We start from the raw sequence: 25887 nt of genomic DNA on the forward strand, positions 1-25887 counted from the left end.
ATGTATTAAGTATTCACCATTGAGGAATGAAGAGGCTCTGTTGCAGAAGAAGGGATGCCAACCTCCTGAACCCAGGAATAAGGCTTTCATTTCTCATCTAAATCCAAAGATTCATCTCTCACTTCAGTTCCTTTTTCCATTCAATTAGAAATGAGTCCAAAGACTCAAGACTGGAGCAGAAGCTAAAGTTTCATGGATGGAGACTAAGTTCAGACTTCTAAACTTTAAATATTATTAATCTACTGTGAGGCATGATGCCTCAATTTGACTGTATTTTTCACAATTATTGCTATAAGTTTAATACACTTAAAATTATGACATAACATTATTATTTCTGAAATAGACCTGTAAAAATTTTATCCCTTTCATGTACTTTTGCCTTTTATAGCAACTTGTGAGTACTTATTCAAAATTTCCGGTACCTTTAATTTTTATTTTCTATGTTCACACAGTTGTTTTTCTGTATTTGTAGGGTCTTTCCAAGTAGCTAAAGGCAAGTGGAAAAGAAGTTAAGAATATAAACCAATATTTTTTTAATTAGCAAGAGACTACATGGGAACATATTATCTATTTCAACTTATTTAATATACTGTTTTTCATTATAAATATTTCTATAAAGCCAAACCATTTTCATCAAAACAAATGCTGATTTTTTATTCATTTAATTATGTGAACTGTCCCTCTTTCTCCCTCATACCCAAGATTCTTAAGAAGTCATTTCCAGCAGTGCAAATGCAAACAACCAGAAACTATGAAATGGCAGAATGTACATACCTCTGCAACTGGTACGTGCTGGGATCATCTGAAACTTTTTAACCTTGCTTTATTCAACACACAATATGGATATGGCTCACTTAACATCATACCTGCAGTTGTCTTATTTTCCCCGCACCACGCAGTATGTGGCCCAACCCTTTACATATTTTATATTGTTTAGACCCTTCTGTATGGACAGATTTCCACTGACTTAACTTGTAAAAGTGCCTACTCAGTAATTCAGCATCCCAACCTATTTATCTAAAAAGTAAAACCACATGATTAGGGACAACACATTTAAAAGTATGCTGATTCTCACCTTACATAGAAACCTCGCTACAGGGACAGAGATACATTCCAGCTCTCCAAAATGTGATTAACTACTTTTCTGACAACATGTCTTCCAATTTTTGCAATAGATCAGACAGAGCTTCTACAGAATTGCCTTCTTCATTTCACTACTATAATTCATCTGCTCAACAGGGTGAAAATTAAAACAGCACTCATCATATAATTATTATACTACAATGCATACACATAGGGCATTTAAATTAGGCTGCACAGGCAATTGCATGCTTGATATGACATTTCTGAAGTGTTCTTTAAATGGTATTCAAAGGTATAAAATTTCCAAGTCCTTAAAAAAGAAAACACATTCCATTAGATGACAGGAAACTTAATACCTTCACAGATTACCTGCAAGTTTGAAATCATAAAGTCTACTGGAAAATTCCCTGTCTCTTGAACCAAGAAGGTCTCTGTCAGCTACAGAAACTTATCAGTCTCTGCTTTTAATGAAGAGTTGGTCCACAGGCACTTTACCAAAGTACATACTCACTTGAGTACTTACTTACTTGAGTAGTTCTTCACTGCTGATGCTAGTAATAACACCATGCAGATTTCTAGTATCAAAAGTGAAGCAGTACTCAAGTAAGCTCTGCTGCACCCTGGCTCTGCAGGAGACTGATATCTGAGCCTCTCCTCCCCTTCTAAGCATGCCCCATCCCTGATCCTATGTTTTCACCCCATTCCCACTCTCTGCTCAGGCAGCTCCAGCATATAACCATGACTACTAGGTACTACAAGTCTCCTTCGCATTTGCTTTGATGAGGTTTGATTTCCTTTCCACCTGAGCTCCGCAGTGCCAGTCCATTTCTTCTCCCAGCTAATCCTGACAGCCAGTTCCTGTTCTATATCAAAACAGACAGAGATTCTTCCTTTACCCTGCCTCCTTCCAGCAGACAGAAAGCTCCAATGCCATCCAAAAGAGAGAACAGAAAGTTGTAGGACTTCAATAACAGAAACCATCTCTGATCCAAATCAGACCAGAATTGCAATTAGAGAAAGGTCAATTCACAGAATCACAGAATGGTAAGGGTTGGAAGGGACCTCTGGAGATTATTTCATCCAACCCCTCTGCTTGAGCAGGCACACCCAGAGCAGGGGGCACAGGAACACATCCAGGTGGGTATTGAACATATCCAGAGAAGGAGACTCCACAGCCTCTCTGCCGCAGCCTGTTCCACCGCTCTGGCACCCTCAAAGGGAAGAAGTTTCTCGATCCACCTCACTGTCCACTCATCCAACCCACACTTCCTTAGCTTGTCCGTAAGGATGATATGGGAGACAGTGTCAAACGGCTTACTGAAGTCAAGATAAACAACATCCACGGCTCTCCCTTCATCTACCCAGCCAGTCACGCCATCACAGAAGGCTATCAGGTTGGTCAAGCGTGATTGCCCCTTGGTGAATCCACGTTGACTACTTCTGATAACCTTTTCCTCTACATGCCTGGAGGTGACTTCCAGAATGAACTGTTCCATCACCTTTCCAGGGATGGAGGTGAGGCTGACTGGCCTATAGTTTCTCAGGTCCTCCTTCTCACCCTTTTTGATGACAGGAGTGACATTGGCTACCCTCCAGTCCTTGGGCACCCCTCCTGTCCTCCATGACCTTTCAAAGATGATGGAGAGTGGCTCAGCAAGAACATCCGCCAGCTCCCTCAGTGCTCACGGGTACATCCCATCAGGGCCCGCGGATCTGTGAGGATCCAGTTTGCCTAAATCACCTCTAACTCAATTCTCCTCAACTCAATTCAGTTCTGCACTGGGGTACATTCAGTGTATATAGAACTGCCAGAAGGCGGTGGGGGCAGGGAGGGGAATAAATCTACCCACCTCTAGCCACAGTTATATGAGATTTTGAACTGTCATTTTTCAGAGATTTATAAATTGGGAAAGCAGAGTGGGTATTCACAAAGACAGTGAAATACACCCCTGAATACAGTCAGATTGACTATATTCACCTTGTCAAACTGACATTCCTGCTTCAAAGTGTGCAACTACTAGAGCTTTTCAAAGGAAAGGTTGATGGAATTCTTTCTCTTTTTAACGCGCAAAAGGATACCAGGCATTTTCTTGTGAAGCTTATGCTCAAAGCCAAAAGATAGTTTTGACTAGAATTTTCTGTGAAACATCAGCCTGAGGCAAACCCAGAAGAATTACTATCATTATTAGCAGTAGTATTAGTATTATTTTTAGCCTCAATAGTTAGGAGCTGGTCAAAGTTGGAAAGTGGAAATACAATCCTGAAAAGGAACTGTACTGCCAGCTTCCATAAAAGCACTGCCAACTCCTGTAGAAAACTTCTATCAGAGTTAATATGTATAATTCAAACATCTTTGTGGCAATTTTTACTGGATGACAGAATAAACTACTGCAGATAGATGTAAAATACTCTGAATTCTGAAAAAAATAAACTGAAAAATTGCAGAAACTTTTCATTAATTATTTCCAGATAATTTTAATTTATAAAATACCTATTCTGAAATGAAAAGAAATTACAAAAATCCCTAACAGATGGGATATTGTATTCTCCATACCAACAACCACCAAAAAAACCTCCATCTACTAATAGCAACTAATAAATGAAAGTCAAATCGTATCTCACACCTAACAGCGCGTGACGCTAGCAGATGGTTTTAGTCCCACCGAGGAAGATTTTCTTCTCCACTGAGAACTGCAAGGTGACATGGCCGTCCACTTTCATCAAAGTCCTACGTTGCATTAGGAAGTCCACATCTCTGGGGCTGTATGTGCACAGAGGATGACACATGCTTGAGGGATTATATATGCAGCAAGAAGTGTTATCAGGATGTTGATGCATGCTTATGACCACAACACAGTTCTTACACAAACCCCAAATCCTCGGTATTCACCTTATTGAAGGGGATCTTGTTTCAGCAGTACATACAACCTTATGCATCAAATTTTTACATGGGATCCCACTCAAATTCCAGCACTCTGCCTTCCCCTCGAAGAATTCCCGTGATTCACAATTCCCAGTCCCCTTCCTCATTTCAGAAACAGAAAAGTCCCTGTGGAAAGACTAGACCAACTCTTGATTATACAGTAGCCAGAATTTAACTAATCTCACTGTGTTTACCTATTAGCAAATTGTTGAGCCACTGGGAATGTTTTGGTTTAATTTTGAGATGGAGTTCAAACTTCAGTTCATAAATTCTTACACAAGGAAACCTGCATTTCATATAAACTAACAACTTTATTTTAAACACATGTACAATATGTGTGCGGTTCATAACTAGCTTTTGAACAAAATGAAACAGAAAAATAGAAGCTTTGGGAAGGTGGTGGGCTACAGGGTGAATTCCCCTAACCCTGGCTTTGAGGTAGGCTGTGACAGTCCCTGTAGGACTCTGCCTAGCAGAGATAACAGGCACTGTCAAAACAGGTTTCCTAGAGCAGATTGCCTAACTATCTGGGAAGGGCAGGATCCAAGGATTTCCCAAGGAGAACATTTTCACATCCAATCAGTCCTTCAGCTCTGCCCAGACTGTCCGTAAAAGGGCTCATATTGCAGGCTAAGATGCGATGGAGGGCTGAGAAAAATCAGTCTGGTAGAAACTAGATGAAGTCCAAATTAAATTTTTTGTAGTTTACTGAAGAGTAACTTGTATTGTAAACCTTTCTTTCCCCATGTCACTTCCTTTTTTTTTTTTTTTTTTCATAACGACTGGTGAGATACAGGTTTTTTCCAAACAAATTATGAGGTGTTAGCATATGCCCCAGTCAAAGGGAATTTTTTTTAAATAATCATGGATGCTCAATCCAGCCTACAGATATAATAATCACCCGTATGAATGGGACTTAATATACCAATCTTCAAACATCAGAGTCTCTCTCTCCACTGGCCAGATCTGAAAGGTTAAGTAAAACATATCATATAGATATTTCAGCCAACCATATTTTGGAAATCCTGTAAATATTATTTATAAAACATCTTCTGTGCCAAGTAAGTACCAGAGTTGAAATATTTACATATTTTTAATTTCAAAACAATGATACTTCCACCTCTTCACTATTTGTGATAATAATGAAATATGTCTAATATGACCAAATCAAGGAATTGGCAGACTTAGCTGGCAAACAAGGAAACCAAAAGAATGCTAATAGATATTGAGAAGAAATATATTCCATACGCTTTCAGATATTTTATAATAGAACCTTAAACTATGGATGTGGCAGAATAACAAGATCTAGGACTACATGCGGATAAATATCTGGTTTATTTACCCTTGGTAGATAAACGAACCTCAGACCTCATTAGCAGTTCAGGAATAGGGCTAAACAAAGAAAAAAGATAGCATCAGATAAGGAAGCAGGCCAGATTATATTTCTCATTCAATATTACTCACTTAGAAATAAAGGAAAACCTGACAAGAAGGCAGAGAGTGATATAATCTATTGTTTGTACATTACAAGAAAGCAAAAAGATAACACTAATCCAACTGGCTTCTTTTCATCAGTTTTTCATTACTGCACTGTTTCAATAAAATACAAATAATAGTAATAATAGATAAAAAATGTGAATCTAAATACCTCTGGAAATTAAAATTTATGGCTCTCCTAGCAACTGTATCTCACACACTTGCACATATGCAATATTCTGCATGGTATTTGGTGTGGGCTTTTGTGCTTGCACAGAAATGAGGTTGAGTTGTGGTTGCTGTGGGAACTATATTTTTGAATTTCGTGACTTGTGCCATCATCTGAACTCAAATGTTACATTAACATAGGTAAGCATTTGCTGTTTTTTTCCATGAAAAGGAAAAAGGAACCTACATGGATGGTGACATAGGTAACTATTCTTACCAAAGAAACAACACACAGCTCCATGACTGGAGAAGTACAGAGCTCTAATTATTCTCACACTGCATACACAAGAAGCAAAATAGAGCCACATAAAACCCATGAGTCAGATGCTGCAGGGTACCTATAGAAATAGTCATATGCGATGATGCCATTAACAGTTTGGGTTTTGCAATCTTACTTTATTTGTTCAACTTTTAAACCACAGGGTTTGAGTACATGCTTTCTTTCAGGTAATTGAGGGGAGGAGATATATATATACACATATTTGTCAGATGCTTTGCAGCTTCTTCGTAAGTGCACTTTGCAAGTGTGACGGGGCTGTCAAAGCCAGTATTGCCTAGCCCCAGTCAGCACAGGCACTGCTCCAGGCACTTCAGGAACATGCAGTAAAAGGATATGATTTCTGCCATAACAGTATTGAGGACTGACATTTGACATGTCACAAGCTGCTACAGAGACTCACCTCAACACAGGAGAGAGAGACAGCCTCTTACTGCTACTAGAGATGTTCTTCAGCAGGGGTGATTTGTCTCATGGTTGAATCAAGAAGCTCAAACTTTGAGGTCAGTTTCCTTGACCCAAAATATTCTTTTTACTATTTCCCCACCAGTACATTTTATGTTTTGACATCAGGAAAAAGACAGTCCTTTAACACAGCGCTCTGTATTTTTGGAATTGTCACTGAACAACTATGCCTCTAAAATCATCAGATTAGAAACTAGAAATACCAAGTTAATACTGCAGTAACTTTAAATGGAAATAAACTGCATTGCACAGTTGCTACTTCCAGAAAAGTCAACACAGGTATTTAGCAAGATTTTTCATTACTGTGGAGGAGCATGGGGAGAGCGGGAAATCAAAAAGCAAGATAAAGTCAAAGTTCCTGAGGCACGGTGGCACCTTTCTGAAGAAACATCAATGCACAGCTACATTCTAATAGCACTTGGCAGATCTGCAAGGTCTCCTTCGCTTCCATTTAGAAAAGGTGGACATTCCACTAGGGCAAGTGTTCTTAGGGAGCAAAATCTCTAAGAAACCCAGAAAAAGCAGTCAAAGTGAAATTAGGCTGTGCTTTCCTGGTTTAGAATAGAGGAGACAGTATGCACTGAAAGTAACAGCTTGCCTAGCTTAAAAAACAAAAAAATCTGTTCACATTAAAAACCTCAAGGGAAGAAAACACATTTTTAATTTTTCCAATTATAGTGCATGAAAAATAAGAATTATTCTTAAAATGTGAGCTCATTCTTATTTTAAATGGATTATACCTACTTTGCATACCATTATGAAAGACTCCAAGTTAGGACTTCTTGCAAATAAACAAAATCTGAAGCATGGGATATTTCCAGAATAAACATTCCATTTCAAAGTAGAGTTTATAATGCTAACACAAGAGCTTATCAGAGAACCTTCAAAAATAGAAGGACGGACAAAAAGCAGATATCGACAAACACCAGTCTCTGTATTAAAAATTTCAGAGATCATGAAGATTATTAAGTAAGACAGATCTAACAAGAACCCATTAAGTCTTGCAAGAATAACACTACCACTTTGTGTGTTTGAGTCTTGACATAACACAGCAGTTTATTCTGGGTATAGAGAAAAGGAATATTAATATAATTCATACCTCCCAAAGAAATTGTGGGTTATTTTGTTTCAGGATTCCAAGAAGACTCTACTAAAAATGGTAATTAGTTATGGTAATTATTTGAAATGGAAAGGAACATTACGAACAATGCAACCATCCTAAATAGTTTTACAACTTCCTTTTGATTGACACACGCCCGCTCTACAAATAGAACGTCAACTCAGTGGCCCCTGTTACTGTCTAGACATAATTGCCTCTGAACTGAATAAATCATCTTAACCGAAATACAAAAACTGTTCCAACTAAAATAATAGAACTGTCTCTTGCACCATACTTCTGAATATTTTGTAGAAATTATGTAATACGATAGGTGGAGAAAGACTTATGAGGTTAACGTTTTGCATATTCCTGCAATCAGCCCAAATGTCAACTCTATTCACTATGACATGAGCATCTATAAAATGTGCTTGTAAATAAACATAGCCAAAACATCTGTGGAACATAATGCATTCTGAAAAGAAAATGCATTTAATGGAAGACTTAAAAACATACAAATAGGTCATCAGCTTTAAGAACATATAAATATTTTAAAATATTATATATTTGAACTCTAATAGCCTTGTATCACACACGTGCAAAATATTATGTGTATAAAACAAACAGCATTTATTTACATACTTCTTCTGAAACATCCTAGAAGAAGAAAAAGTCAAACACACGTACATTGATCTAATTTAACTTTCTTTGATTTCTATACAAACCTTGCACAAACATAAAAAAGCATGCACGTGTGCATAAGTTTGTGTGCAAGTAAACAAACATAAAGAATTTTCAAAAGTATTTCACAATATAACCCAAAATAAGCCACAGAGTTCTTCATGGTGGTACATTTAAGTTTGGGAATGTTGCACTTATCTTCTTAATGTAATGTCTAAGTGTTTGCATATGTAACCGGAAGGCCGCATGACAATACCACATATAGGTATGAACAGACCCCAGTGGTTTCCATTCATCCATGAAAGCAGTCATCTTTAGAGATTTACTGATTGGAAATCTAAAGTCAGCCAGCAGCAGGATACTACCACATGCATCAGTATTCAATGCTGAGAGCAAATTAAATGCTTCATTCTCACCCTTCAGTGGCACTTCAAGGACTTTTACTAACCTGTATTTATCTCCAGAAAAAGGAAGCTCCTTCGACACCTCAAAATATGCATGAAATGTATAAGGGTGATTACCCACAAAGAAATAAGCAGCAGAGTACTGCATTCACTCTTCTTGATGAAAAACAAAGACAAGCTTCATCATACCAAGAGCATCCCCCTTAGCTCTTAATGCAAAAAGCAGGGAACATATTCAGTTGGAAAAAGACTCACCTGTTTCTCAGCACCCTAGTTACCTTGGGAAACCAAGCCAGATCACTGCATCAGTGATTAACACAACATGACCAACAATAAACCTGGAGGTATGATAGCTTTGACATGATTTATCATTATAGCAGGCAGCAATCTAGAGTTCCACCAACCAAGGAATACCAGAACCTAGCTAAATAATGCACTTTAAAATACGCCAGAAAAGTCTGGTCTCCTTCCTGACCATCAGTACAAGTTTTAATAAGTAAATGTCATAATGCCTTCTCCCAGTACCTGACGGTCCTTGACTTCTATAGCCCATAAATGGTATATTAACTTACTATAAATTGCATTGCAGGAGAGAGAGGGAAAGAGACAGCGAGAGCAAGCACATCATCATGTATACATTAGTTCTGCTACTTTACTTATATATTGCTATTTTCAAAATACTATCTGTATCCACTTACTGGGACAAACAGAGGAAACACATCTTACACAGGAAAAATACTAAAGGCCCAGAACCCTCCATCTCAGGTCGAGTTGCACTGAGGAAGGCCATCCACCACAAAGTTCTTCCTGCATGCTACAGAAAACATCTATAAGCATCCATGACGTGCGAGTCAGAAACATCTATGTTTAAGAAGACTCAGCAGAATAATAAAAGGGACTGCAATCATTATACCAGCCAAAGGTTTTACAGCATTATACAAATGCAATGCTTAAGACAAAACACTAAACTAATACTGGAAACTGTAGAAAATCGAAGAACTAAGTCTCTAAGGATGTCCTTAGAAATCAGCAAACTATGAACTGAGTGACCAAAGAGGCATCACATGAAATCTCTGGATTCAGTTTATAAAATAAATAAATAAGTCTATGAGGGGTTTTAAGAGAGACACTGCTAAGTTCAAAACTGCTAGACATTTATGAGGTAGCTCCCTCTTCTGGATCACCAAACAATTACAAGTCAACCTAAATGGCAAGATGCAGAATTTGGCTAGTAAATAACACCTTTCACTATCTTGATAGGACAAGGGATAATAGCATTAAACTGAAACTTAACTGAAAGAGGGTAGATTTAGATTAGGTATAAGGAAGAAATTCTTCACTCTGGGGGTGGTGAGGCACTGGAACGGGTTGCCCAGAGAGGTGGTAGGTGCCCCATCCCTGGAAACATTCAAGGTCAGGCAGGACAGGGCTCTGAGCAACCTGGTCTAGTGGAAGATGTCCCTGCCCATGGGAGGGGGGTTGGAGCTAGATGATCTTCAAGGTCCCTTCCGACCCAAACTATTCTATGATTCTATGATTTTGGGGTTTTATCATATATCATTAGGCAACCACACAGAGACTTATAAAGATGTGAGCTACTGACCATTATTTTGAATAAGGAGTTTATATCCCATTAGCATACTAGGAGAGAAAGCTAGTTGAAACTCCTGAATAGTTTGATATGATTTTGGAATTTTTTCATCAAACAGTACAAACTTGCAAAATAGAAGAGATTAACTTCTGCTTTAAATCTCTCTGCATTTTACTGAAAAAATGCATTTTACTGCACTTTACAGAAAAGAACTGATAAATAAGAATATTAAGAACAGGTCACTTTCTCACCTGTAAGGCCTGCAATATGAGTTCTGAATTCATATTTGCAGAAGTTAAGTTTCTGGGTTATAATTCTTGAAACAGAAATTCCAAGAAGATAAGATTCTTCTTTCAGCTTTGACAGGTTCATACAGGAAAAAACTGCACAGTAGGAAAAAATTCTCTATACATCAGCTATTCAGACATTCTACAAGATAGCTTAGGCAATTTCTGCACACATTTATAAGCTGGAATTGGAAAGATCAGAAAATGGATACTCTCTATCCTTATATAACACTCAGCTCCATAAAGGAACCCTGGCTTTCTGACTTGACCTGTAATGGAAGTGGAGGCTTTGTGAGGACCTGGTGATTTTTCTGCATCTCGGTTGGAACCACAGGCAATCTATACTTCTATACTCTTCAAATTGTCTATCACTATTCAAGCTGAATGGTAATGTTAGACTTAAATGCAAAATTTAGTCTAAATGGCAAAGTTGTGGCCCCAATGAAATCACTGTTTACTTCATCAGTGTTATTACAAACAACAAAATCATCAAATAAATTAAACTATTGCATATTTAATGAGAAAGAGGGAACATCAAAGATTCCCCGTTAAATTCTGGACTGGATAACTTGAAAGCATGGTTTTTGACTTGCTAATACCCGCATAATCAGGTGCACAACAGCATGATATCATCTTTCATGATATGTATGCTGACTGCATCTTAAAGGATGCGCCAACTGAAAGACCCAAGGAAATTCTGATCATTCACGCACAGATAAAACCAAAATTGCCAGGGGTTATTTGGACAGAACTGAAAGGATCATCTAAAATGGTAAGCCTTGTAGACCTGGAAGTAGTGAGAGACAGAGGGAAAAGAGCTAAGATTTGCTGTCCGGACACCTGCTGCAAATGGCAGGCTTCCAGTGATGCAGAGGGGAGATCTCTTTGCCAGACTCTGCAACACTCAATGGACTGAGACCCTCCACAATCCCCTTAGCAGAGAGAAGAGTTACAGAGGACAATGGGAAATTAAAACCAAAGCTGAGGAGACCACAGAAACTAGTAAACCCGACTGAGTATGTAAGTAAAGATACTAAAAAGAGGCAGACTGGAAGGAAAGCAAAAGGATCAACAGGAGATTAGAGAGTAAAAAGGCAATTGACTGAAGACCACATTCTGGAAACTGAGATGATGAAGACTGCAACTTCTGGTGTCAAAGAGCCAGAGAATTAGCTAAACAAGTACAGCATATTAAAGGGAGTGAGTGGACTCCTTGAAAAGGGCAGAAAAATATTAAAACCTGGTTAAAAAAAAGCTTAGTCAGTTTTTCAAGCTTCAGCAAAACAGCAACAACACTTTCCATGTTACTGAAAAGGAGCTAACATCTTCAGTCAGGTATTTACAAAAGAAAATAATTAACAAAGTATTTGTTTTATGGTCAAATGACACTGAATGACTCTTAGGAGAAAATACACTCTAGCACCCATATTAAGTTCCAATAGAAACTCTAAGAAAGCGAGGATTTTATAAATCATTGCAATTAAATAATCTTAATGTACTTAAATTCATTTATTCCATAAAAATCAAACAAATTCTTAATCAAAACACAAAATTATGAAACAACAAATTAGTGATGTAAATAAGCCACTCACCTTTTCCTTTTCATAACAAGTACATATACATTCCAGTATTTTATTGTCATTCAATACTTTTTTTATAGTAGTGTACAGAAATAATTGAAGATTCTTACAAAACCCATGCCATGTATAAACAAAGACTCCATTAAAAATTGATAAAAATATCACAAAATGGACTATTATTGTAGATAAGTAGCACTAGAAGTAAAACTATCATATGAATAATTATAATTTCAGCATACGTTAATCCTTCCCCTTTGTCTATAATGCCTAACTTTTCATATTGACACTTAACATCAAATTGTGCAGCAACAAATAGAAGTATAATCAAATACCCACATTTTCTTGTAAAGAGTCATTTACTGCGTCTGGTCTTACGCAGCCACATATAACATCATAATGGGAGCAAAGTATGACGATAACACTTTTGAAGCAGGAGCCCTTTCCCTGCACAGAAGCACCTACAGATGGAGACTTCGTATTTAATTAGACCCTGCTAATGAAGGCATGACTCACAAGGACATTACTTCAGCTGAAAGCTTGTGCAGTCACATTGCTTTCCATGGAGTTCATGTAATAATGGAAAAGACAGTATTGAACCAAATCCAGACTTACTGTCTTTGATTGAAAACTAAAGTAAACAAAAAGCTATTGGAGGTAAACCCGACAGTGATTAAATTAATATTCATCAGTTCACAAGTCTTCTAGTTCCTTCAAATGGTACATTATTCAAACATATCCTTACAACAAAATAGTATATTATTAATCTCATCTTTTTAATAAATCTCTCTTGAAATTACTCAGGAATAAAAGAGAATGTTAGAGCAGCATAAGGTAAGTAACAAGAAAGTTCACATCACAATTCTCTAGGCACTCATGTTAACAGGGCTTTCGGCCACACAAGAATATAAAGTTACAAAATGGATGAAAAAACAAATTTACACTGTAAACCAATTTCAAATCTCCAATGAGCTAACTTTAGCATAAAAACTAAAAATATTATTTTTGACTCAATCTTTTCATTAACCATTATATAATCATTACTGAATGTTATGCTACCTAGAATAACGTAATGCCAGCTTAGAAGTCACAGCATAAAATATCTCAGACATGCTTTAACTTACACAAAGTTTGCAAGAAGTTAATGTGGTTTGGAACTTAAAGCCAACGATCTGGAATACAGTGTCCTGTTAACAGTCCACTAGATATTCTGGGCAAACAGTACAAGGTTTGACTTTTCAGAAGTCCCAAGCACTAACTGCCTAACAGCTGACATTCAGCTTCTATAAAAATCACATCCTTAACTTCTGTATTTCATTTTGCTAGCCTGTAAATGGATACTGTAATACTATTCTTCACACAGCTTTTGTAAGGCTGCAGTTAATGTGAGCAAAATACTTTGAGATCTTTAGCATGAACAAAATATATTTTGCACTTAGACGTTAATTATAGAAGTAGCAATATTTGAAACAGGGTTTTGTTTCAACACAGCAAGACTAAATCAAACATTATTATCTTGGCTTTGATTGTGATATTTTACTTACTATGCTCTATTTTTCCTTCCATCTGAAATATGCAATTTTGCTTTTCTGTTATGTAAATGAATGTTTTTCATCTAACATCTATTTTTGGAAAAAGAATAATTTGCTTTCCTAGTCTAAGACAGTAATGTTGCAGAACACCATTCTGAAGTCTAACTGATAGGGTTCTGCAAGGCCATTGCATGCATTCAACAGCAAAAGCAGCAAGAGGTGCCCAGAGGACTCACTGAACTTAAAATATTAGTATGTAAATGTTTATCTACACAGATATATATCTAGACAGATAAACACACAATAATATTCAATATAGATTAACTAGTCTTTCTGTCCGTTGGTTAGGTGGTCCTAACTAATGCAGCTGCAATCACAACAGTTGTAGCCTTTCTGAAAAGTAAAGGGAACTGGGTTAAGAGTAGGAAAAAAAATCTGCATCAGAAGTCATACGAACAACCCATTTTAAGCTAAAATTACACAGAACCAAACTGAACCTTAAGTTATTTTAGAGGCAAACTTCAGCAAAGGAAAAGGTTTGGACTTTATCCAAAACACTGACACGCAAAAGAGGTCAAACCACCTGCCATAGTGGTCCTTTCTTTTAAATGTTGCTTTCCCTTCTGCAAAGCATGCTGATCATATTGCTGTTTGAGCTCCTAGATATCATCTAATAGGCATTTGATAGACAAAATGTCTTCTGGAAAATGCATGTCATAGTTATATATGATCCTATTAACATAAACAGGGTTTACTACCTGCACATGACTTTGACTTTATAGCTTATGTGACCAAACTACATTGCTTCAGCCTGTTCCCTGTTCTCTGAATTTCACACACTCCCATGCCCAGTGAAGAGGAGAAAACATGTAAGATTTCCATTTAAGTCATGGAGTAAAATTGGCATCCGTAAATTGCCAGTGTTAAAGAGAACTGAAGTCAGGGTTATCACACTAATTTAAAAAATTATGTAATGTGACAAAAGATTACAAAAAAAAAATCAAAGGAATGAAACACCTGTTGAGAAGAAAACATTATAGTCTCAAAGCAGCGCTGAAACACTGATATTTATCAGACAAATAAGTTTAAGAAGCATATTTTACTCATTCAGATCTTTAAATGAAAGTAAATGCCAACCTAAAGCTTGTTTTCAACATTCTATGATGCCTAAGAAACGCTGTCACTCACTCATTACACTCCCTCACACGGATGTAATTTCCACCCCCACCTATCGTCATCACATCTGGTTTGGTATGCAGTCTCACACAAAAAAAAATTAATCTAGGCACAAAATCACAACATATTTTGAGAAATGTTTTAGCATGCAAGTGTGTGTAATTACACACACTATTAAATATATCTTTAAATATAAACCACCATGGAATAGTTGAGGGAAAAAACATAAACTTATCCCAAAGCCTTGAACAAGCTGTAGCTTATTAGTAATACACTGGGAAGAAGTAATCAAACAGCAAAACACAAGACATAACACAAAACTTCATATCCCACAGACTCAGAGATAATAAAGCTACAAGAGACCCCAAACAGGTAGTCTATATACATGCCCTAAGGCAAGATCTGTAGCTTTATCACTTCAACCCATGTTTCTGAAACAACCTTAAATATCTCAAGTGAGCCAGATTTCATTGTCTACCTACCCCATATATTCTAGTGCTTCACTGTTGAAAAGCTTTCCCTAATGTCTAACCTAAAGCCAATCTATTCCAGTGTGTCACTTTCCTCAGCATTGGAAAATTTTTCAGTCCAGCTATACTTGTGATGAATTTTAAGCTTTTACAAACAGTAAATGCACAACACCAACAAACCAAAACATCGAGATGAGGCCCTAGTTTGACTTAACTCCCTGAAAACAGGCACTGAAATATGCTCATAGACACTGCACTCTACGCATCTGGCATGCTGGAAAATATAGGTTAGCATCTAAGTTTAAATACTCTGCATGTACAAAATCATATGTGGTTCAGAGACAGAGGGGAGACTTTCTTGCCCTGGCATCCAAAGTCTGTTCCTTTTCTAATCACAAAATATTCAAAAATTAAAATTTCCAGGTTACCTATCTCTTCAAAGTGAAAGGGGGATGTGGGGGGAAGGCCAGAAAACTTTCCAGCAGGTACTACGCAGCCTCCCTCACGCCAGTAGTCACCGATGACAAGGCTAAGGGGACTGACGCCACCTGGGCCGCTAGCTACAAAAGCCGACTTCTCCCAAAAAACCAAAACAAAACCAGCCGAGACACTTAGGCAAGGACTGGCACACACAAACCATGGGTGGCCACCCCCTGCCAGCCCACCTCCTCTCCCGCACTGGGCCCACACGCCATCTTCGTGTCCCACAGGCCCCACGCCCCTGCAGCTGCCATGTTCTGCCACTGCTGCTCTCCTGCCAGCAAGCCACGTCTCTCCACGTGCCGCCAGCCCCACGCCCCAACAGCTGCCATGTTCTGCCACCGCTGCTCTCCCACCAGCGAGCCACATCTCTCCACGTGCCGCCAGCCGGGGCCAAGGGGACGCGCCCCACCTCAGCACCCCTGTACTCACCTTCAGAGACCTCAAAATCGGCTGCTCCATTGAGCTGGTAGAGGCACCAGTCAACTGCGCTCTCGCCTGGGGGGCCGACAACTGGGCAGGGAGGAAAGGCACGGTCAGTCGAGGGCTCCCAGGACTGAGGGAGGAAGAAGGGATAGAAGGTGGCGGAGGGGAGGAGTGGGGAGGAGAGATGGAGGGGGCAGAGGGGGAAACGGAGGGACGAGAGGGGACCAGAGAGGGCGTTTCCAGATACCCTGCTTGTGGGACATGTGTGTTGCCCTCCGAAAGGCGCCCAGTGCTCTGAACTGTTATTTGCTTTGCTCCCAGCGCCGGTAGCTCGGGGCGCCTCCTCCTTCTCCCAGCGGAGCGGGCGGCGCAGGCAGCCGCCGCTGCCTCGGGGCGCTGAAGGAGCCGCGGGAGGGAGGACGGGAAGGAGGGGAGGCTCCGCCCGGAGCTCCCGGCGGAGGCGGCGCAGCCTCGCCAGGACCCGCCGCGCCCGGCCCCACCGCGGCCCCGGCCCCGGCCCCAGCAGGTGTGAGGGGGCGAAGGGTAGCCCCAGCGCCGCAGTGGGGACCGGGGCTGGCGGCGGGGCCGCCCCTAGCGGGGCACCGCGAGCTGCCGGCGGGGCGGGTGGGGCTGGGCGGCAGCGCTGCCTGAGGCGAAACCCAGCCTCGGCGGCGGGATGCGATGGCACGGCCCGGCCTTCCTCCCGGCCCCTCCGCGGCCCTCAGTAGAGGCTTCTCCCTGCTGTGTGTTCAACTTAAGTCATAACTCCCTATCGGGTGCCACCGGCTGTGCCACGTCCCTCCACAGTGCCTCAGCCGGTATCATGGCCAGCACAGCGTCCACGGGTGGGTACCCCCAGCTGCACCAGGGGCCTGGACACAACCCCTGGAGAACACCACATGCCAGGGCCTCACCAGTGTCACCCATGCTAGCGTCCGTACAGCCCCTCCTGGCTCACCACGCCAAGCACCAGCAGCTGCGTTTTCCTCATGACGTTCACTCCAGTTCTCTTACCATCCCCAGGCCATGTAGGCTATCTTATGGACAAAGGCTGCAAATACCATGTAAATTGTGAGGTTTTATATACACTGAAATTACTGCAAGACTAGAAAGTGGTTTTCATCTGGTCCATGGACCCCTGTGGATCCACAAACTGTCTTTACAGCATCCATGAGAGGTAAGCAAGAAAGCAAACCTGTTATCAAGTAAGCTTAAGTGCTCTCTGTAGTGACCTTTGCCTCCGCTGGAGAACATTTAAGGGAATGGCAAATTTTAAAACACTGAAACAATCAGTTTGAGCAAACTTATGTTATATTCTTTATTCTTTAACACATCCTCCCTGAAAACACCACAGGAGGGAAATACAAAGGTATATTAATTATTCTGTTCACCACCTGGCTTTCTTGGTATCTAATTTAATACGATTGTGACTGCTTAGCTTATAGCTAGCAGCATCCTGCCTACGTCTTCTGTCTTTTTGAGGTGACAGTTCAGAGGCCCACGTATAGCACAGCTCGTGTCAGAGGGAGCAAACACACTTTGTACGAGTAAACGAGAAAACCTTAAGAAATAATACAGGAAGACTATAATCAAGCCATTCTATGAGATTAGGAGCCAACAAGAAGATAAATATCAACGTAGGCAGCTGTCATGGCACAATTACACTGGCTCCTCCATCTAGCTTTTTGCTATGTGTGAAACAGTACGTAAATGGTGGAGCAGTACTATTTTTGACATAAATTCTACTTGATATACCTACATTCATCCCTTTTTGCAGCAAGTGGAGACCCTCCTGACACCTTTAAGTGTGTAAACTGTGGACAGTTTGATTCAATTTTTCCTAATGAAAGTACTCTGTTCAAATATTTATGTTGTTCTCCACTGCATCCAAGACAGTGTCACACTGTGGCCTTTGTGAAAGAATAAGGAGGACAATTACACTTTCTGAAAGAAATAGGTTTAAAATGGGAGTAACATTCTGCAAACATTCTCAGCTACTTTCAGAAACAAAGCAAAATGTCAACACTGCAGCTTTCCTGGGAACTTCACCTCAATTACAAAGACCATAATGCCTTCTGAGGTAAAAGAACACCCGTTCATTTAGGCTGTGTATATATATCCCTAAGCCATATGTTTGCTGGATGTGCAGTAGCTTTCTTGGAACTGAAAAGGTTTAAGCTGATGATTTGGGGGATAAAAAGAGAGCATCATAGAGCTGTATTAAAGTAAATCTTCATCCAGCTGCTTACAGTGATACTAACTTCCCCTACAAATTACCTACAGACCTTGCTTGCCCTTCATCGCCAGGTATCGTCATAAATAAAGTTAACCTTAGTGTTCCAGTGTTAGCCTCTTCTATTTGGAGAAAACTCTAATCTACCATATTGATTAGCAAACAAGGGTCCTGTTCTGGGAGAATCCATTCATGTTAATTTAATTTTTATAAAATGTAGCAATTTTGTGCTGTTCAACTCAGTATTACTGACTTACATAGCATTTTTCATTCTGGACTTCAAACATTTATAAACTTTATATGTTAAAAAATTCACCCAGTTTGGCATGTAATGGAGCACACATCTTTTTTTCTTCCTAACATGAGGGATAGGTGCAAATCGCATTTACAATGTATGATACCTGTTTCTACAGGTATCTTGAATATTGAGATGGGTTAATTTACACCCAAGTGCCAGCTGGTCCAGTATGAATTAATCTTTTATCAGTGTAAGTCTGTAGCTGGATACTCTTAAGCTATTTGTGATTGTTTCCTTCAGCAAGATGACCGGTACAACTTGGTTTGGAAACCAGTAATGCTAAATCAATAAAACTGAAGGCGGGAGCAGGTGCCACCTTCATCTGATGTCCTGTACTTCTGCAGTGTTGGAAATGAGCGAAGAGTTTGGTATGGTTTTTTTTCTTTATTTCAGGAGTGTAATGTTGTTAAAAGCGTGTAATTTACTCAAACTAGAATGCAAGCAGTGTAGTCAAATTATACTGCTGTGTATTTTAAAGAGTTTTTAAAGAGTAGTTTATTTTGGATTTTAATATCACAATGATAGATGGGGCAGAAGCTGGTGCAACCGCAGACAAAATTTCTGAGGAGATTCTTTGGGCTACATTACCCTACAACATTTTTTAATTCTGGCCTGGATTTTTTTCATTTTCAGTAGAACTTTATGCAGACACAGGAGTCTACCTTTTCAGTTCTCAGCACAGGGTCCGCCTCTCCCTGGCAGCAATAAGACAAGACATAAAACCAATTTAAATGGGATCAGAAGGTCAACCACATAAAATTTAACATTCCTACAACTTCAAAACCTTAGAGACGGGAACAATAATCTGTAACGAACTATTATGTACCCTGGAATAAAGAACTCGCGTTCAGAACAAAAGAATTTCCTTTTAGAAAAAGCCATAAGGATTTAGAGTCGTCCGAGATGCAGAACTCGGTATCTCTCTAAGCAATAGAGTTTTATAAGAACACCAGCCCCAGAGTTCTCCACCAGAGCCGCCGATCCCTCCCGGTGGCTCCCGCATCCCGCCGCGGGGATTTCGGGGACCCGCAGGGCACTCGGGGCTAAGGCAAAGTCACCCCGAGCGCCTCAAAATCCTCTCACCGAACGGAAAACTGCTGCGGCCGTTTTGTTTCGCTTTGCTCCAGCAAGTCGGCGGCCGCTGAGGAGCGAGCCCGGCGCCGCCGGCCGGAGGAGCCGGAGGAGCGGGCGGCAGCTCCCCCCACCCCCTTCCCCGCCCCGGGAGGCGGTGCCGGGCCGGCGGGACGCGGAAGCACGGCGGGAGCGCAGGGAGCCCCCTGAGCCGCCATGCGCCCACTGTTCCTCCTCCTCCTCCTCCTCAGCCTCCTCTCGCGGGCCGATGGCCGCGGGGAGCTGCGCGCCTTCGTGGTCGCCCACAGCCACATGGACGTCGGCTGGGTGTACACGGTGCAGGTGGGCCCCCGCGGAGCGAGGCCGGCTGGGGTAGGGGTGGGTGGCGGGGCGGAGCCCCCCCGCTGCACGGTTAAGTGCGGCGCCTTCAAGCTCGTAGAGCCGTGCGGGTAGTGTCGGCCTGCCCCGTCCCACGCCTGCGGGAAACGCGCCCGCCCTTGGGTGCGCCTCCCGCCGAGGCTGCCCTGCGGCCGGCTCCGGCGCCTGGCGTCTCGGGGTCCCGGCGCTCGTTCGCAGCGTGGGACAGCGTAGCAGCTGCGCCCGTGAATTCTGGGATTGCGCCTGCCTGTGGTCTGCAGGATGCTCCTGGGGGATTTAAATTTTTTTTTCTTAAGGAAAAATTTTCAATCTGTTTGGTGGCGTGCTTTGATTCTGTGGCAGATCTTCTTGGTCTTTTAGTTTATATTGTTACTAAGCCAAAACCGCAGGAAAACTTTCTGTCTTTCCTCAGAGAGGCGAGCGGGGTCCCAGGTCCTCGATGGCTGGCGCCATCGTCCTGGTGCCACGGAAGTGTAGTAGTAAAGTAATTTTTGCTAAATGAATTAGATGTAGAGCAAAATAAATCGGGTGGAGCGTCAATACCTTTTTTATCAATCAAAATCCTGAATTATTATTCATTAGTATAAATTTCTACCGTTTATGTGAATGATGCTGTGGATACTTCACTTGCTAGAGTGATACGGCATCAGATGTTTAAGAGTAACTAATAGAAAAGAGCTAGTGGCTCAGCAAGGAGTTTCTTCTGTGCACGAATTTTGTCTTCTCTTTTTAGGAAAGGTTAGTGAATTTCTTTAGTACTTCAAACTCCTCAGAAATTGCATAAGAGAACACAAAACTGATCTTTATTTTGGGTCCGTTAGTGGTCGAAGATCTCTGAGAGAAATGGAACACAATTTTTTTTGTTGTTGTTGAGAACATGCAATTGCTTGAAGCCTTAGTTCCTCTGTTATTAAATCACAAGCCTCAGCAATTCTTGTAGTCAAAAACCACAGAGACTACTTGTGGACCTTTTCAAATGTTTCTGTAATAAAGTGAAACCTGAAGGTAACTCTCTGTGGAATACTAATGTGATCCCAACCTATTTAACGTTTTTTGTTTGCGTAGTTATTAGGTTTTACTCATGACTGACAACATACTGGTTTTTTGTGTGTTTCATTTCTACATTTATTATGTGAAAAATAAGTATTTTATTTATGATATCACATAGCAATCTTCATTGTGTGCTGGAAATTATAGTATTGATGGAGAATTCTGGTATTGGATGTATAATATTTTTTTTTTCCTCTCAAAGTTATCTGTTGCAATCTGATGATAGCAGTGGTACCATAATTTATATAAGATGTGGCATCTCACTGACGTATTTTACCATAGGTGTGAAAGACGCTTCACCATCGTCTAGAATGCAGTACAGAACAATTTTTACGTCATGGTAGAAGTTTAAAATCTGTATTTAAATAAGTAAAATCTTACCTGATTATTTATACTGGATCACTGCTTATTGTTTCAGAGTATCTTATTAGCTGATAGAGGATATGAATTAAAAAGAAAATTGTTATTGTTACTTGCAAGTATTGTGGTTTGTGAGAACAATTATTTTCAATTCCCACCCAGATGACTGGGATTTATAAACTTTGTAGGATTGGGTAATACCTTAGTGCTTAATTCCAGTGTAGTTTGAATCAGAATAAAGACTGGCTTGCCTTAATCTCCAAAATACCTCAAGAAAATATTTTCAGTAAATTACCACAAAGAATATTTGATATTGTATTATATTTGAAAAATCCTTGTTCAGCTCTTGATACCTAGTGTACTCCACTTAACTGTTAAGAACTAAAATTGAGCCTGTTGTTGTAATCATACTTGGATTTTAGGATCTATTGTTTGTAGCCAATTGCCAGTGAAAAAATGAAAATTCCTTAGCAGTCACTTGAGTGTGTCACTGTTGAGTATTAGATAACTTAAAAGCTGTTCCCGTAGCTAAAATTTTACTTTGTATTGAGCATCTAATCATCATCTTGATTTTGAAAAAACGTTAAGAACTTATCAAGAAATCATTTAACAAGTAATTATTTAGATAAGCACTACGGTATTTTAAGCCATTCCTCCTACACTCAAAATATTTTCCCTTTTCTAATGATACTCTAGCATTTTTACAAAGATAGCTGGATTTCAGTTGTGGAAAGCAAGGTGTTAAGAAAAGTTCACTTCTGATTTGGATCACGTCATCCCCTTCTTATTTCAAAATGTGATTTTTCATATACGAAACTTGCCTAAATTAAAACTGTAGATTCATATTTTGCATACCATGCCCAGTAGTTTTAGGTGGGTGAGAGATCTGCATGTCAGTCACTTTCAGATGTATGTGTAGGTATTGCGGTGTGCATTCTTAAGCAAGTACCAGTAGTTTAAGAAGAAAAATGTTATGGTTAGTGTTAAAATAACTATATTTTAACATGCTATAACATGCAGATAACTTTGTTGCAAGAAAATGCAGACATTGCAGGAAATTCTAGGTTCTCTATATCGCTTTGAAATTAAGTAAAGGGTGGAAGACTGGATCTGGTCAGCAGAAGTTGTTCGGGCAAGGATACACGAACATAAAATATCTTAACGTACACAACTTTAAAATTAACGTGATGTTGTTCATTTGATACCATATCATAGGATATAACAGTGTGGTAGGTTATTTGATGGATATAGGAGTCATGTTTGCATTCCAATAAAATCCATAGGCCCCATTCTGGAATACAAGTGGCTTTAGGAATGGCATAGACAGGATAGATGTACAAATTCTCACACTGGATGTTTCTGTGTTAACAGTCAAACTCATTCTAAGAGTCCTTGGCCATTTTGGGTTTACTACATTCTGAAACATCAAACGAAATGGAGTTATTTTTAATGACTGAAGCTTCTAGGGCCATAATAGTGTAATTTACAGTATATGTATCACCGTATTAATACAGTGCACGCCCGCAGCACAGTCATACTCGCTCTGAAGAAACAATTCTGATAATTCAGGCCATCAAAAGAAGAGCAGAAATGGAAGGTTGAAGTGTGCATGTGAGTTTTTTAACTATGCTAGTGCAAAGTCTTATCATTCATAGCATTGCTGATTTAAGGTAAGCAATGAGGGACAGGGTAAGCTGTTCCCAGTACGTCAAAGAGAAAGCTTGTATTGGTGTCTGCTCATCTTGGGGGAAGCTAAACTACGATCTTGTCAGGTCCCCAGTCAGAGGATGTATTTTGGAGCAGCAGGGCCCACAGGCTGTACGTAACCAGAGAGAACTTGGTCTTTCTGAATGTAGAAAGGAAACAAATGTGAGGTTTTTGATATTTCTTGTCAAGCCCAATGAATGTCCAAAACAGCCTTTAATATGGGCAATCATAGAGTTTATTTTCTACATTTTTTTTTTTCAGGAAAGTATGCATGCTTATGCAGCAAATGTCTACAGCTCTGTTGTAGAAGAGCTAATGAAAGGAAAGCAGCGCAAATTTATTGCTGTGGAGCAGGAATTCTTTCGACTTTGGTGGGATGCAGTAGCCACAGATAAGTATAAGCAGCAGGTGAGTTGTTCCAGAGCCAAACTTCCTGGTAACAAAGAATCAACACTCCTTTCAGGGGACAAGGAGGGGCAGAGTAGTTTACCATTTGCTTTTTGCCCTGGTCTTGTGTAAGCTGTCTCTGAATCTGGTACTTCTTGTGAAAGGACATTAAATCTAAAGGCAGTTGCAAGAGGTTAAAACCCCAGCTATAGATCAGAGCAGTAGGAGGTAGTAACCTTTGCACTGAAGACTCTTTACACTTTACAATTCTTGTTTCATCGGTGGCTTCCTTATTTGGAGGCATGGTAGTGTGAGATGTGAGATGTTCTAAAAGAGGCTGTACCAACATCTGTTAAACATCTGAAGCTTATAAACTGCTGCATAACGCTGCTCGCAAGAAGGAACTTTTTTTTCTTTCCAGTTAAGTGCTGCTCAAAAGCCTGCCATTTGTACACAAGGAAGATGCAGCAAGATTGTAGATTCGACTGCTGTAGATTCGACAACAATAAGTGTTTCTTGAGTTTGTTTATTTATAAGCTGTGATCCCTTTCAGCCTTTAGAGCTTTAATATGAGGATTGTTTTTTTCGTAGTAAAGACATTGTGAAGTTTTGTCATTTCTTCTTTCCTCTGGCATGAAACAGACATGCTGAAATCAAAGGCTGGGCTGGTAGCCTAGTAGCTGGTCACATGTTGCATTGCAGTGCAAGATGTTTAAGTTTTGGACCCTAAAACCAGAGGGTATACAGGTGGAGCTTCCCAGAACTCCATGGTCGGTTTTGTTACCAGGGTCCAGGCAACAGCAGCATATTCCTTATAGTACTTTACATTTCAGGTTTTTTTAAAGCATCATGCAAGAAAGACACCTCTTCTCTGTTTTTTTAACCTAGCCCTTCCCTAAATTCTGAATTTTCTGTAATATTTAGTATTTAAATAATAGTTTACCACCTGTGTGCAGCTGACCTTTGTGTGAGGGGTTTTGCTGTGTATAGGCAGTTCGCTGTTTTCGTGTGGGCACTTTGCCCATACTTGCCTGTTGCAGGACAATTTTCTTGTCTGTTTTTAATTAGAAACCTGTACTGTAAGTCTGGGGTGGGGCAAGTAAAGAAAATAGCGTAGGAACTACTTTGTGCAGGGACAAAAGAGTACTCTAACTTTCTAAGGTAAGTTGCTCTTATTTCAAGTATGTTACGCTGCTGTAACCCAAATATAAAGTAAGGGCCTGTGTTTCTAGTATTTATTCTTGCTATTCTGTGGAATTCAGAAGAGTAAATGTATATTACATGTGACCTCAGCAGTGCAAAACTAGTACATATAATTTGGCCTTTAATTTCCTAGCCTAATTACTGATAGTTGTTGCTTTTATGTATTTTTAGTCACTTCTCTAGTTACTTTATATTTGCTTCTCTGAAAATTAAAATTATTTAAAACAGATTCCTCTTAAACCTCTATGTCAAACATTTAATCTCTAATAATATTTAAGAACTACCGTGCTTGCTGATAAATGGCATGTTTTTAACATAGCAAGTTGCAAATATTGGGCCTTGAAATTAGGTCACTCAGGTTACTGTCCTGCTTTTTTCCACTTGATCTCCAGCATTAATGATTTTCTGTAGTACAGGCTCTCTGGTTTTCATCTGGCCAGATATGAACCTATTAGTCCTCAGTGCATATTATTTCCACAATTTTTTCTTGTGTGAACCGTTCCTATCGCTGATGTCTGAGTGTTTTACGTAGGGGGGAGAAAAGGTATGCAACCGCTTCTGTCTGGTTTGTAGGGGCGAGATGATGTAAGGATAGTAGTAGTAGTCTCAAGGACCTCAGATATGATCTACTGTAGCAGCCTGCTGCTTGTAGTACTGCTGTTTCTGTTTTCTCAGTTCCTTGTCCCTTTTGCCCAGTTCATGACAAGCACTTCTGCTGACCTTAGAGATACTGTTTTCTTTTTTTTTCCTAGGACTGGATATTATTTAAATACTTGAATTATTTTTCTTGTGTTTTCAGCCTCTCAGTGGTTCTACAAAACTTACATTAAGAAAAAGTTTCCACAGCCCAAAGTTTGGATCAGAGGTATTTTTTTTGGACACCCATCCAAATGGGGAATAATAGCCACAGATGCTTTTCATGTAGGTCAGGACCAGTTCTGTGCTGACACCAGATATCAGTTATCTGGTCTGCCAGCATGCTAATCAGTCACCACAGTCAGCTGGAACTAATTTATGAATGCTGAGCC

At 40.0% G+C, this 25887-nt stretch overlaps 2 protein-coding genes across 8 annotated transcripts in view; one reads left to right on the forward strand and one right to left on the reverse strand.

Annotated features, from left to right (window-relative positions):
- Nucleotides 1-16579, reverse strand: part of PPP2R2C (protein phosphatase 2 regulatory subunit Bgamma) — a 204063-nt gene extending 187484 nt beyond the window's left edge. The window contains exons 1-2 of one of the 2 annotated variants that reach the window (XM_075091905.1): nt 16420-16579; nt 16179-16259 (exon numbers count right to left, since the gene is read on the reverse strand). In XM_075091905.1, coding sequence (XP_074948006.1) covers nt 16179-16259; nt 16420-16435 — 97 coding nt within the window. In that variant the 5' untranslated portion in view covers nt 16436-16579. Of the gene's footprint in view, nt 1-16178; nt 16260-16419 lie in introns of those variants that run through there. The other variant, XM_075091908.1, reaches the window with a different exon arrangement.
- Nucleotides 16580-19923: 3344 nt separating this feature from the next.
- Nucleotides 19924-25887, forward strand: part of MAN2B2 (mannosidase alpha class 2B member 2) — a 39446-nt gene continuing 33482 nt past the window's right edge. For 3 of the 6 annotated variants that reach the window (XM_075091913.1, XM_075091914.1, XM_075091916.1), the window contains exons 1-3: nt 19924-20116; nt 23531-23677; nt 25659-25724. In XM_075091913.1, the coding sequence (XP_074948014.1) occupies nt 19991-20116; nt 23531-23677; nt 25659-25724 (339 nt within the window). In that variant the 5' untranslated portion in view covers nt 19924-19990. The remainder of the gene's footprint in view (nt 20117-23530; nt 23678-25658; nt 25725-25887) is intronic. The other 3 variants (XM_075091915.1, XM_075091917.1, XM_075091918.1) reach the window with 1 other exon arrangement.

The sequence above is a fragment of the Phalacrocorax aristotelis genome, chromosome 4 (genome assembly GCF_949628215.1).
Source record: "Phalacrocorax aristotelis chromosome 4, bGulAri2.1, whole genome shotgun sequence".
NCBI lineage: Eukaryota > Metazoa > Chordata > Aves > Suliformes > Phalacrocoracidae > Phalacrocorax > Phalacrocorax aristotelis.